Consider the following 14,035-nt stretch of genomic DNA (forward strand, 5'->3'; position numbering starts at 1 on the left):
CCTAATTAAAACAGGATACATGCGTGAAAATGGTTGTGTACTCCTGGGAGTACGCACTCCCGCTCCTCATATACCACATAGATGAATTTTTTATACTTTTTTATTATTTTTAATATACTTCATTAATAATTACTGGATACCCCAAAATGAGTTTCATGAAAAAAGTCATGTGAGTCTACATTTTCTTAAAAGGTTCACGTATATATTGATTTATTCGTATGTGAAAAATGTACGTATAAATGTTATTTTTCAACAAACTTATATTGGGGTATCTTAGAATATTTAATGAAGTATTCCCTCCGTTCCTTTATATAAGGTGCATTATTTTAGGCACGGTGACCAAAGCACATAATTATAGAAGTGTTAGGACGACGAAATTATCCTTAGCAAATCTGTTGGTTAGTGGCAAGTAAATCAGTGAGTCCAGAAAAGTAAGAGATACATGGAATCGAGAGAGAGATAGTTTCCTTTTTTCATATAAGAAGAGATACAGGAAATCAAGAGAGATACTTTTCTCTTTTTGGAGGGATAAAAAGGAAATTATGAGGATTTAGAAGAAATGCATCTTACATTGTGGAATTTTATCAAAAAACAAATACACCTTATATAAAGGAACAGAGAGAGTATATTGACAATGATAGAGAGGTATAATCAATGCGTACAACAGGTGGCTCCAAGATCTGTGCTCGCCATCGGACGGCTAGCGACGCTTTGTGCGAGAAGGTCACAAAGCTGACATTTGCACGTTATAACATTTTCGAAAAAAAAAACTCATTCGTTTTGGGAAGCTTTCGCCTGGTCCGGCTGGAGCGCAACCCGGGTCAAAAGTCGACCACAACCAGAGGCATGCGCAGCACGGCGGCAAGCTTTCTCCTCCAAATTCGATTCGAGTCAACCGCGAGGGCGAGGGCACGGGCGGGCGCATTCGTCGGCCGCTGGGGGGAAACACCGCGGCGCACCGGACCGCACGCATCGGCGGGTTTCCTCTCCGCCGCACGCCCGCACCCCCGATCGACCCGAGGAGGAGGCAGAGGGAAGGCGACCGAGACCCATGTCGTGGCTCCGTAATGCGGTGCACCGCGCCGTCGAGGCGGGCGGCGGCGGCATCTCCCTCACCACCCGCACCGTCCGGACCGGTCTCGGCTACGCCGGGCAGGCCGTCATCGGCGGCGCCAGGCTCATCAACGGCATGGTACGGCCCCGTAACACCATACCCCCGCCTTGCTCGCGAATCAGCCGCTTCTGGTCATCGTGATTATTTATTGTCGTGTTTGCGGCGCAGGGGAATCGCTACTACAAGAGCTTGAAGCTGACGGCCAAGAGGCTGGAGGAGGACGCGCTCTCCTGCAGAGGGGAGGAGAGGGTGCAGCTGCTGCGTCAGTGGCTCGTCGATCTCAAGGAGACGGAGCGCGCCGCCTCGTCGATGCCTGCCGACGGTCCCAATCAAGCCGCGCCAGTCTTGGTGAGAATCTCTGGTCTGGTTAGAGTTTGACCCACGTTTTGGACTGCACTGGGTGATCGCGTAGGAAACTGTGCGCGCTGCAGGATCTGTACGTGGATTACGAGAAAGCGGATGAGCCCATGACCTTTTTCCATGTCTTCCTCTACAGTCAAGCACTCGAGTGCATTGTTCCGTCCATGGTGAGTTCGGTTTTGCGCAGTTCGATTACGCCAATGTGTCAGTTTCTGCCGTGTAGCTTACATGGGTTAGTACAGTAATTTCAAGCAATTAACTCATTTCTGTGGATCAGATTCATGAAGTTCCAACTGAGGAAGAAGTTTCACTACTCTCGGAAATTTTCGGGCATGTTCTTCAACCATTGGATGACTAGTTACTTGTTATACATAGTACTCAACTCGGTCCTTTTTTGGGGCTTGAAGGATAATCTGGAAGTTTTCACTCACATACTATTGTGGTCTGTGGATGCTCCCTGCAGAATGTGTCTTAACGGAGGGGAGGATGTGCACAATACACTTATGAGCAGCATATGTGACTTGGCAGACTTATTTTCATGTTACAATGATGAAGTATTGGTGCGTTCCCGTCTTATTCCTCTCAAATACACTTATGACCATCGACTCGGGCATTAAACTAGTACAATAGCAGACCTCATAGTCGCAATTCGATATAGTACCTTCATTTCAAAATATAAGGCAAATTTTGTTTCTTAAGACAGGTTTTGACTAAGAATCTCTTTGTTAATTAGTGGTTTGTGTCACATATGGGTTCATATAATAAGTAATTTATGTGAAAAAAAAACATATGTGCATTACGAGTTCATGTTTGAATGATATGTACTTCTCTGTTATCTTCTTTTCAGGCAAAACGCGATGAACTGCTTCAGTTTGCTCAATGTGCTATCTCAGGATTAAAAATAAATTCCGAAATTGCAAGGTTAACTAATTCGTTTGGGGAGATTGAGGAAGGGGCTGTTTCGGTCTCAACATTTGCATGGTTATTTACGTGCTCCCAAATCTTAATTTGTTCTTAATTCCAGATTGGATAATGAGATCATGCAGCTGCAACAAGAGATAAATGCAATTGATGCTGTGCGAGTTAACACGACCAGGAACCGTAATAAAGCATCTCCGAGGGTCCCTGAGGTAGGCCTTAATTTTGAGCACTTTCCCGTTGTACTTATGTTGCTAATATTAGCAATATCTTTTAAGTAAGCAATTGATATGGCTACCTTTCAGTTGTGCTAGCTGATTCTTTTTAGTGTGTGTGCTCAACTCATCTGGCCCGTGAAAACAAGAGAAATATAGCCTAATTTTTTCATGTGGTTGATTCGTAAGGTGGACTTTTTTCTGTTAGATTGAGGAGAGCAAATAGCATCGCGATAAAAAATGCTCTTGCTTTTTTGATTTTGCTTTACTTGTCACCATTCTAGATGAAATGGAATGTTCAAAGATGAAAAATCTTATATTTGTGCAAACACGAACATTTTTTTTATTATGCCCATTGGTAAATTCATGTGCGCTTGTTCTTTGGTTTCTACTAAAACCATCTTTGTGAGAGTATGTGCAGCCCGGTGCATGTAGCTCCCGCTTGCGCAGGGTCTGGGGAAGGTTCCGACCACTCAAAGATGAAAAATCTTATATTTGTGCAAACACGGACATTTTTTTTATTATGCCCATTGGTAAATTCATGTGCGCTTGTTCTTTGGTTTCTACTAAAACCATCTTTGTGAGAGTATGGGCAGCCTGGTGCATGTAGCTCTCGCTTGCGCAGGGTCCAGGAAAGGGTCCGACCACTTTGGGTCTATTGTACGCAGCCTTTCCCTACATTTCTGCAAGAGGCTGTTTCCAGGACTTGAACCCGTGACCTCATGGTCACAAGGCTGCAGCTTTACCACTGCGCCAAGGCTCTCCTTCTATTGAAAACAGTTTACGAGAGTATGGCATACGAAAATTGAAATAATTGACTATTGGATGAACTATTAACCATTCCTCAGTAAGAACACAGTTTCTGGTGTAGGCAATGAATGATCACATATTAAGTGCATGTTTACTTAAAGAAGTGCATATAGTCTTTTGTGCATATATTCCGAAATCCTAGGCCCTCAAGTCCTCAGCAGCTCACTGAAGTTATTCGTTCCATACTTTCATCCCATTAAGTACATGTTGTCTTATACTATTTCCATTCCTCAATTATATACTCCCTCCGTCTCAAAATAAGTGACTCAACTTTGTACTAAAGTTAGTATAAAGTTGAGTCACTTATTTTGGGACGGAGGGAGTATAAATTAAGGGCTAGATTCATTGATTCGTTTCTAAATTCTGATACTCTTCATAGGACTTCAAAACTGCAGTTGCTGAGGTTCGTCTATGCTCCAGAATGGAAGACCTTGTATTAAAGAAGAAATCAATACACCCTGGCGACTCATTGGAGACTCATTTTCAAAAGGTATGATACTTAAATTAATTTGCCTTCCTGTTTTTGTTTTTTCCCTTTCTTTTTTTCTTCAGTTTCATAAATCTGGAATTCAGATTTAACACAGTATAATATTTGAGCTTTTTTTATTTGTCAAAAGTCAAAACATCTCTCCTTGCGCTCCTTTTTGAATAACACATGGTTAGTGTCTCAATATTCATTCCACAAAACATTGCAGGTCGATAAGCTGAAGGTTTTGTCAGAATCCCTTGCGAGTTCGTCCGCCAAAGCAGAAAAGCGTATAATGGAAAATAGGTTTTGGTCTTGAGCATTATCTGTGTTTTATATTTATTTATTTTCAGCAACTTAGCACATATTCATTTGGCAGAATGTGAATGCAGTGAAAGTATATTTGACTAATCTGTAAGCCATAATTGCTATTACTTGAAAAGATATGTCAAACACGAGAAGATAAATTCAGAATGCGGGTGCACTGAAAAGTTATTTGGAAAAATCTCGTAACATTGCTGTAGTAATCAAGGTGCATTTTTACCTTCTTCATTTATTACAATATTTTTCTTCATGTTAAAGACACAGTTATTTTACTTCATTTTACTTCTTTGAAATGAGCCTGTCTGCTTTATGGTGAAAATTTGTCGCCCTATGTTTCACAATGCAGGCTGCAGAGGGAAGAATCTCTTACCTTCAAAATTACGAAAACAAATGAAGTTAGTATAACTGAAAAGGTAACTTCGTTAGTCATCACTTAAACTATTATGGTAATTTCGTGTACAATGGACTGTTTAAACGAGCCAAGAAGGAATTTATTGTGCATCCTGATGAACAAAGTTCTCGGATTTCCTACAAAGTACCAAAAGTAATATTTTAACTTCATCATTAATATACATCAAACTGTTCTTGCTAAGGATAAACAAAGGACATCTCACAAGCTCTAATATTTGTCTTCAATAGTCTTGCTCTGGTCATATGGATGGCCTTGTCTGATTTATTTTTTTGTATTTTTGTAAAAGGAATTAGAAGGTGAGGTCTCTGGACTCCAGAAGCGAAGGGGTCAACTTGAGGTAGAACTAAGCAAAGTATGACCGCCCTTTCCTTTGCCACTTTAATAAAATAATAGTTGCAATCCAGTTCTTTCGATCCATTTCAGTAATTTGCGGAACAAAAAAATCTGGTAATATCTTGCTTAAGTTTGGAATTCAGTAATTTTTGTTTCATTTTAGAGAGGTAAACGAATATGTAATTCACCTGGCAGAGTCTGTTGGGTCTGGAATGGTCTATTCACGTTGACCTATTGCACCAGAAGCTGCATCAACTCAAAATGGATCACATTAAACTATTCTAATTATTCTATGATGATACATTAGAGATAAAGTTAATTGTACCTTTATACTGTACAGATCTTTTACGAGAAGATATCATGAGGAGATTTTTAGGGCTTAAAAATAAGCTAAAACTAGATTGCAGCTTTGAATTATGACTTGCTATCTTAGTAGTATCCCACAAATGTAATTATTTTCTGGCATCCCAGACATAATAATGAGCAACATAATTGGTGGATCTATCTAATGATTGTGGTCCTTATACAATATGTTAAGTATAAATAATACATCTAGGGTCCTATTACTCCTATATAACTAAGTAGGTGATCCCCACTAACATATTTATCTCAACATGCAGCTATGCCACCTCAACAGACAACCATGCATGGGAAAAAGCCCACCATAACATGCAGCTATGCATGAAAAATGCTCAATCTTTTAGTTGTATTATGCTACTTATATTCAATAAATATTAATAATTACACAATAATCATATGTATTTTAGCTCTCGTTTACCTTATTTAGAAGTAAAGTTTAATGTTCAAATTCTAGGCTGAATGAAGGCTCCACAGTTTTTCGTCTTTGCTTATTAGGTTTACTCTTACTGTTCGGTAGAGGCTTAGGCTCTGATTCCATGAGAAGCTTATTTTTAAGAGTGATTCTGAAACTCAGATTACAGGTAAATACGAAACTGAATGCGACTGTCGTGAAGCTTAAAAAAACTAGAGAGGAGAAAGATCAATTTGATGAAGCCAGCAATCAGATAGTGCTACACTTGAAAGCAAAGGTTTGGTAGCTTCTTCTTTGTTAGTTTCTAGACTAGAAAATGCTTTAGGGAAGTAAGGCTTTTCACTTGCTCTGTGTTTCTGCTATACGCTTACTTTAGGAAGATGAACTATCAAGATCTGTTGCTTCCTCCAAAGTAGAAGCAAGCACTGTCCGAGCTTGGATCAACTTTTTAGAAGATACATGGAAGTTGCAGTCCTTGTATGAAGAAATAAAGGAAAAACAGGCCAAGTATGTCGGCTTTTTCACTGAAAATTCCAATTGATGATTTCTGCGTGCAAACATTTATTGACATAAGTTTGTTGTTTTGAATATTTGCTGATTGCAGTGATGAACTGGATAGATGTGGAGTCTGCTTTGTGAATTTGATTAAGCATCATGTTTCCGCATGCGTGGTACTCTTGACTTTTACTTTGAAAAGAAGTGATATACAATGGAAAAGGGCCTTTTGCTACTACTTTTCTCATTTCATATTGTGTCTCAACTGGTTGTTTCTTTTGGTTCTCTATAGGACGAGCTGAATACCTCTGTAGATTGTATAAAGACCTTTGTTGACAACTTGAAAATTTTCAGTGACAGGTATAGTTGTCATTTTCGTCAATTTAGTTTTGTTGTACAAGGGTGAAGATACCTGTTTTGCTTATGCTATTAGTTGCGTGGACAGATCAGTATCAACGGATGATGGAGGTCTGTCGAAGCAATCAAACCCACGTAAATACCTCGAGGAAGAATATTTGGAAACTGAGAAAAAGGTGACCATTCTTTACCCTGCTTCCTGAGACAGAAGATTCTGACAGAGGACAACAAGATCTCTAGTTACAGCTGGCATCCAGAACAGTGTCTTTACGTTTATAAAAATTTCATTCCCTTGTGCTTTTGTTTCAGGTGGTAGCCGCATTCAGTTTAGCTGATAATATCAGAGCATTGACATTTTCAAATCCAGAGCGTAAAACCAGGTAATTGCTGTTGTTCATCAAGAATCAAGATAATGACCTTGTTCTCAGAATCGAAAAAAGCCCGGCTCTCTAAACACGTCTTCAACTTCACTCTGCAACCACACTAAAAGAAGCAGCGCCAAACATGTATGCAGGCTAGATGATCCTGAGGTGAAAAATCTGTTTGCCAGCATCGACAGGCTGCGGGTCGAATTCGAGTCGGTTCCACGGCCAGTACTGCAGATCGAGACCAACGAAAAAGAAGAGGGATCGAGACGAACCCGATCGCCCTCCTCCAAGGGCGGCGGCGGCACGCCAACCCATTCAAGAACCGAGTCCCCAATCGCCGCTCAGCTCAGGACGCGGCTACCGTCGGAGTCGGACTCGGAGCCGGGGAAGTTCGACCAAGATTACAGGGAATACGGGGGCGACGACATCGGCGGATGGGAGTTTGACGATCTTGAAGGCGAGCCGCGGTCTGGCTTCTAGTAAAGGCTCGAATAGTTGATGTACAATCATTAGCACTCAAGATCGGGGTATGTATGTGATGTGTAGCACATAGTTGTCGTGTACATTATGATGTGCTTCATTTTCTCCTCGAAGACTTGTTGGTTGCATCCTGTGAAGGTCGCGTTGCCATCTGCACTGCACATATGTTGGGAGAAGAGCCGTTTACGGTGTTTGATGCGTCCACATCTTCATTGAAATTGACCATACTTGCAGTACTCGTTTTTCTAGAAAAGGAGGATGTACCCCCGGCCTCTGCATCTGGACGATGCATGCAGCCATATTATTAATTATTCACAGAAACCATACAAGGTGATACATCAATAAGCCTAAAAGCACCATCTTGGCAACACCGTTGCTACTCCTATCCCCTTGATGAAGGCGTGCCGAATGTCCGGGCCTAATACCAAACAGACATCGCACCAAAGCCTAACATCTAAAGCCGGGTGTCCCATCCAAGCCACTACCTGGATTGGGTCCCACACCGGTCTGGCACACTCCCAGTGAGCACCGCACCTGCAAGGGCCGTCACCTCCATCATCCCTCGGTCCATCTTCAGAGCATAGTTGCTGCACCAACCTTGCCAGGCCTCTCTGCCATCAACGCCACCATGACGCCAGACAGCTTCCTCCTCCTGCGCGAGTCCATCTTCGCGCATCAGACACGGAGTCTCCACAGCGCCACACCGTCGAGAACCGCCACCATCAATGTGGAAGATGAAGCACCGCTCCACCAAAGACGCCGTCCTCCGGTCCCACGAGCCCGTGTGCATCTCCAAGAATGATGCCCCCAAGGGGGAAACGACACCATAGAGCCGTCGTCATCCGATCTACTGATCTAGGGTTTCCCCCGGAGATAGTAGAGAGTGGCCTTGAACTTCTCCACGGCGATGCCTTCAGAAAGGAAACGACGCAGACAGCGTCGCCGTCACCGGCCTTGGCCATAGCCAAAAGCAGGTTTTTACCCAGATCTAATCGAAGACCTCCATCTCTCGTGCACGGGCCGCCGCCATCCCTTCTGGGATCTCAACGAAGACTCTAAGGAGTGGATCGGCGCCGCGGCGTCGTCATCGTTGTGGCCGCCGTCACCGGCCAAGGGTCTCCCCCGATCCAAAGAGCCTCACCATCCAGTCACTGCCCACCACCCGGATCCGGCGAGCAAGGCCACACCGAAGCCCAGATTGAGCGGGATAAGGTGAAGGAAATGAAGCTAGCGCAGGTCGATCCAGATCTGGCGGCCGGCCGACGGATCACGGCCGCCATGAGATCCCACCACCAGGTCCTCGCCTCCCACGCGCCGGCAAGACGAGCAGCTCCAGGAGTGGTTGTCGATCAGAGGCGCCGTGACCGCTGCACCGGCCACCGCCACGGAGGCCGCACGTCCATTACCAAGGCCGCGAGAGGAAGATCCCGCCGCCGCTGGCCGCCGGCAGGCTTTGCCCGGCGACGTAAGCCAGCGGCGGCGAGGGGGAGACGCCAAGAAGGAAGCGCCGGCGGCGGAGATTAGTTTCCTAATCTCCGCCCGTGCCGCCCGTGAGGAGCGACGCGGGCGTTTTTTTTCTATGAGTCAACCTCCCCCTCTTTTACCCGTCTGCGTCTTCCTCCTCCTTTCAAGGCTTTGTTCTTTTCACCAGCTTTAGTTGACAGCGGAAAGACCAAAGATGCCGAGGATAATGGAAAGAAGAAAAGAAGCTCTCCGCCCTTTGGCTGCCTGCGCCTGCGCAAAGGTGCTGCTTTTGCTTTGTCAACCTCTCTCGACTCACTTTTGTGTTGTTATTGATCCATACGTGCTCTTTTTCTTCAAAGAGTAAATAGTAGTACGTAGGTAATAATTCGTCTCCTCAGTTTACTGGGCTTCATCCTGAGTTGAGTCCCTGACACCGTTTGCGGCAAGGGCCAAGGCACTAGTAGCTTTATACGTGCATACTTTGATCCAGAACCTGCTCAAATCTCTCTACCCTACTACCTTTGGCAATATACACAGGCAGGAGTACATACATCTAGTTACTGTTTTTTTTTTGACATCTAGTTACTGTTTGCTTTGCTCTTTGTGAAGCGTGAATTGTACTCTACTACATGATACTGCACAGGAGTACCAGCAAGTGTACTACAACTTCAATACACATCCACATAACAGTACGGCACACATACAACTACGAACGAAGGTCATCTGATCTAGTACTAGGAGGCAGGGAGGGAGAGTGAGTGAGCACAACTGCACAAGACAATCCCTGGACTGGCTGGAATCAATCAGCCTCCAAGACAGGGGGGCCACCACCCCCAACCCCATTCTGTTTTCTTGGATTCCTCCCTGCCCTGCCACTGCCCCTGCCATCGCGTTGCCCATAATTTTTGTTCAAACTCCTGACACTGCCCCCCTTCTCCCCCGTCCTCTATTAACTCACTCCCCCCTCCTTGCGACCGTCGGAGCCATTGCTTGACCAGCTTGTTGAATTTACCCCCCAATGTGCCCCAGAGCGCACGGCGGCGCCGCGATGGTGAGAGCGAGAGCGAGCAGTGCTGCTAGCGCGCACTCGTTTGCGGAGGAGGAGTACATCGACCTGGATCTCAGCTCCCACGGGGAGTACGAGTTTCGGGTGTGCCGGAGCAAACCGGCGGCGCCCTGCCCGTGCCCGGATGAGCTTGTCCGGCGGGCCAGGCAGCACAAGGTCGCGCCGAGGCCGGGGGGCAAGCTGCTTGATGCGGACGCCGGCGCCACAGGCGGCTGCGGCAGAAGGGGCACCGCCACGGTGGCGCCATTGCAGCACTCCTCGCATGCTCCACCGCACGCGGAGGGCTCCGGCCGGCGCAGGAAGCCCGGCAAGGCCATGCAGGCGAGGCTGCAGGCGTCGCGGGCCTTCTTCCGGTCCCTGTTCGCCAGGACCTGGTGCTCCGACGACGGTGCTCGGTCCGGGAGCAGGGCCAGGCATGACAAGGGCGTCGGTGTCAGCGGCAGGTCGGCATTTGGGCTGATCAAGAACAGCTACGTCAGCAGCCCGGCCCCGACGACGCTGAGGAGCAGCATTGAGCGGGAGAAGCTGATGGAAGAGGAGGAGCAGGTCCGGCAACGCAAGTCCTTCTCCGGCGTGATCAAGTGGCGACCGACGACAGCGCCGTCGTCGGCGAGGAGGAACTCGTGCGGGAGCGCCCCGGCCCTGAAGAGGAGCAGCAGCTGCCGGTCGGAGTCGGAGGGGCTGATCCAGGGCGCCATCGCCTACTGCAAGCGGTCGCAGCAGCAGCGCGTGCTCCTCGCCAGGAAGAGCGTCAGCGACGCCGCCCTCTGCTCCTTCCCTGCCCTTTCCTAGTCCTCCTCCTGTAGCCCAATTCCTTCCCGTCAGAGCTGTGTAGTACGTGTGCATGAAAAATGGCTGATCATAATATGATAATAATGTGAAGTGTCTCTTTCATTCTACGTATTGCATTATCGGCGTCAATTATATCTGTTTCTTTTTCTTCGCGTCGGTCCGTCCCAAAATAACTGTCCCAATTTTGTACTACCTCAGTACAAAGTTGAGACGGGAGTATTTGTTTCATGGAAACAAAAAACACCAAACCGAGACAAAGACGGCGGCCAGCCCGTTTGGTCAGCCAAATTATGGCGCGGGCTTCTCCGACCGCCCAGAATTGTTTTCTGGTCAAGTGCCGGTCGCTCATTTAGTGGTGATTAAGGAGGGTGCCATCCACCCCTGAACCCAGCAGAGCGCGCTAGCTAGTCGCTCCCCACCAACACCGGCAACACGCCCTCAAATCCAAAAAAAAAGAGAGAGAAAAAGAAACGGCAACACGAGCTGTATTACGATATGTGCTGCTGATCTGTACGTCGATATGTGCTGCTGATCTGCTGTGACGCCAAAACAAAACCTCCCCATTTCCTTAAAAAAAAAATCGATCGATGTGTTGGAGTATCTCGGCGCGGATGATGCGGCCGGGTGGGCTGATTGACGGCATGATGGGCGCGCGGGCGATCGGGGGAGGGAAAAGCTCGGGATTCGATAGGCCGGCGAGAGGGGAGGGGAGGGGAGGGAGCCAAGGTCGGCATCATTAAAGGCCAAAAGGGGGCGCGCGAGGTGAGGCGAGGCGAGTGAGTGAAGGTGCGCAACCACCCGCACTCGCGTCGCGGGGGTGGGGGTGCGCACATGACACGACTCGACCGCCAGTTTTGGTCTTACCTTACCGGCAGGGAAATCTGGTTGGTACCAGCAGCAGGCAGGCAGTACCACTCCTACTAGCTGCTGGTCTTCATTCTTGCTTTGACCTCTGCCTGATGCGATGCGACGACACCAACGGTTTGGTGGTGTCTTCCTCCCCTGCTCCGCTCCGTTGCATTTCCCATCTAATTATTTTGTACGTATCAGGTACACCTCTCGGCTCGGTTTTCGAACGTAGGCGTGCGAGTGAGTGTTAGGGTGCTGTCTAGTGCACCACCACGATGCCAAGCAAGGCTCGACACGTCCGGTCTTTTGAGCAATCAGCTAAAGAAAGAAATTAGAGTCCATGGTTATCTCTCCCACCCTCCACCCTATCCTATCCTACAACTACCTAGGCCGATGTTGCAGCCAGGAGCACGTGGTGGAACAAGAATCGCCAAAGGCAAAGGCAGCTAGAAATGCCTTGCTTTGGAGGCGAGCCCGGGAAAGCTTCTTTACGTAGGCAACTTGGCGGGCTCTCCTCCCGCTGTTTTCTCCAGGCACTCGGAGCGCGGCCGCAAAAGAGAGAGAAATTCAAAAGGCCTTTGCTTAGGGCGCCACGTCCACGTGACGAGGATACGATCATACGAGATGAGCTCGCCTCGGTGCAAAAACAACAGTAGCGGCTGGCTGTATCATGGCAACTTTTGGTTTTGGGATAGAGATAAGACGGCACGGCCCGGCCCGGCTCTGGCTGCGAGCGTAGCGTGTGGTGTTTGCGTGTGTGCATGCATGCATGCATGCGTGGGTATGCACGTCGCCACCTTTCACTGTTTCCCACAGCCTGTGCTGAAACAAAGGCGATGGCAACTGGACGACGGCGTAAAATTACAAAATTTTACCCCCGGTGCGGAGAGAGTGCTTACTTTTTTGCGCGACTTTTGTGTATACCCATGCATAGGGCCACCGATGGAGAAGTGTGTCCGCGAGGGTGCTTGGTAGAGACGGGAGGCGCAGGCTTTACGTGTGTCCGCTCGAGACCGTTCTGGCAGAGAAAAGAAGCCGTAGCAGCTGTGCGCCTGCAACGATGTTTTGCAAGGTCAACTCGTCCCCGGTGGCTCAAGAATTTTGTCTCTCTGCAGAATATAGAGAATACGGCGTCTTCGGTACACTGTTCTCTTCATTTTTACTAGTATTTGCTACGAATGTTAGGCCATCTCCAACGGGACCGCAAATCTGAGTCATTATCTGCCCCCGCTGGAGACGAAGACGGAAGCCAGTCATTCAACTACACGTCATAACAGTCAGCGAAAGTTGAATAAATCAGACGAATTTGATGGACAAAGTTCGACATTTTACAATTAAACCGAATAAGTTCGACAACACTGATTGGCCGGTTTGACTTCTTCCGTCCTCGCTTCGCTTGCATGACTGCATCAGCCATGGACGCCTCCCTAGCGCGGCGTCCCCTCGCCTAGCCCTTGTTGAGGAAGGGAGTGGCACTAGTAGAAAAAGGACCTATAGTCCCGGTTCGTAAGGGCCATTAGTCCTGGTTATTGAACTAAGACTAAAGTGTCGATGCTAATGTTCTATACCTTTAGTCCCGGTTCTTGCATAAACCGAGATAGATGGACCTCCACGTGGCCGGTGCGGCGAGCCCAGGCAGGAGGCCCTTTGGTCCCGGTTGGTGACACCAACCGGGACCAATAGACATCCACGCGTCAGCATTTCAGGTGCTGGGGTTTTTGTTTTTTTTGAAGGGGGTTAGGGGGTTTTGGGGGGTTAATTTAGGTGTTTCATATATTATGTTAGCTAGCTAATTAATAGAGAGAAGTGTCCTCTCTTATCTCCGTGCTTGGTCGATGCTACGTACTATACGTATAGAGAGGACTAGACACGCTAGCTAGTAAGTAAATGAAGGAAACAGAAGATCGTCATGAACATATGCATATAGAGAGAAGTGATATCGACCACCTCTCCTTCTCTGAGAGATTGGTCGAATAACAAGTTCTCGTATATAGACGCTACGTATTGGCTACATATATACAATATAAGTATCTCTTACAATATAATCTCCTAATTAATTAAAAACGAGCTGATCAGGGTCCACATGGTATTCTCCGTCTTTAGCGATCACGTGGTCAAGAAAGAATGCCGCCAATTCCTCTTGAATTCCTCGCATACGATCTGGTGGTAGGAGTTCATCCCGCATCCGAAATATCTAATTTGAAGAAGGGAGTCAATACATATATATGAATAAATGAAACTGAACACAAATGATGGTAATAAAATAAAATTGTGAATATTAGTATTTACGCACTTCATATTGTTTGTCAGAGTAGCCCCGCTCATAGGTCGTGTGGCGGATGAACTCGCAAATGTAGTATCCACAGTAATCATTCCCTTGTTCCTGCCACAACCACTTTACAAGAAATAGAGGTCAATCAAACTGATAATTAGCAAGAAT

General features: G+C 46.9%; 2 protein-coding genes across 2 annotated transcripts; both read left to right on the forward strand.

Annotated features, from left to right (window-relative positions):
* The first annotated feature begins 808 nt into the window (after positions 1-808).
* On the forward strand, positions 809-7,660 carry LOC123092549 (uncharacterized). Its single transcript, XM_044514348.1, has 18 exons — positions 809-1,192; positions 1,283-1,462; positions 1,546-1,641; positions 1,752-1,804; positions 1,938-2,034; positions 2,322-2,395; positions 2,499-2,604; positions 3,797-3,907; positions 4,113-4,189; positions 4,554-4,620; positions 4,906-4,971; positions 5,894-6,001; positions 6,101-6,231; positions 6,329-6,395; positions 6,512-6,579; positions 6,665-6,752; positions 6,886-6,956; positions 7,091-7,660. Exons 1-18 carry the CDS (start codon positions 1,052-1,054, stop codon positions 7,422-7,424), a joined length of 1,935 nt encoding a protein of 644 aa, XP_044370283.1. The 5' UTR covers positions 809-1,051; the 3' UTR covers positions 7,425-7,660.
* Positions 7,661-9,754: 2,094 nt separating this feature from the next.
* On the forward strand, positions 9,755-10,853 carry LOC123094943 (probable membrane-associated kinase regulator 4). Its single transcript, XM_044516801.1, has one exon. The coding sequence runs from the start codon at positions 9,907-9,909 to the stop codon at positions 10,744-10,746; it is 840 nt and encodes a 279-aa protein (XP_044372736.1). The 5' UTR covers positions 9,755-9,906; the 3' UTR covers positions 10,747-10,853.
* Positions 10,854-14,035: the final 3,182 nt, after the last annotated feature.

This window comes from Triticum aestivum, chromosome 4B (genome assembly GCF_018294505.1).
Source record: "Triticum aestivum cultivar Chinese Spring chromosome 4B, IWGSC CS RefSeq v2.1, whole genome shotgun sequence".
NCBI classification, from domain to species: Eukaryota; Viridiplantae; Streptophyta; class Magnoliopsida; order Poales; family Poaceae; genus Triticum; species Triticum aestivum.

Coding starts and splice junctions, on each gene's coding strand:
- LOC123092549 (XM_044514348.1), top strand. CDS start 1,052: ATGTCGTGGCTCCGTAATGCGGTGCACCGCGCCGTCGAGGCGGGCGGC. Junction 2,035..2,321: donor GTTACAATGATGAAGTATTG/GTGCGTTCCCGT, acceptor TCTTCTTTTCAG/GCAAAACGCGATGAACTGCT. Junction 6,002..6,100: donor TGCTACACTTGAAAGCAAAG/GTTTGGTAGCTT, acceptor CGCTTACTTTAG/GAAGATGAACTATCAAGATC.
- LOC123094943 (XM_044516801.1), top strand. CDS start 9,907: ATGTGCCCCAGAGCGCACGGCGGCGCCGCGATGGTGAGAGCGAGAGCG.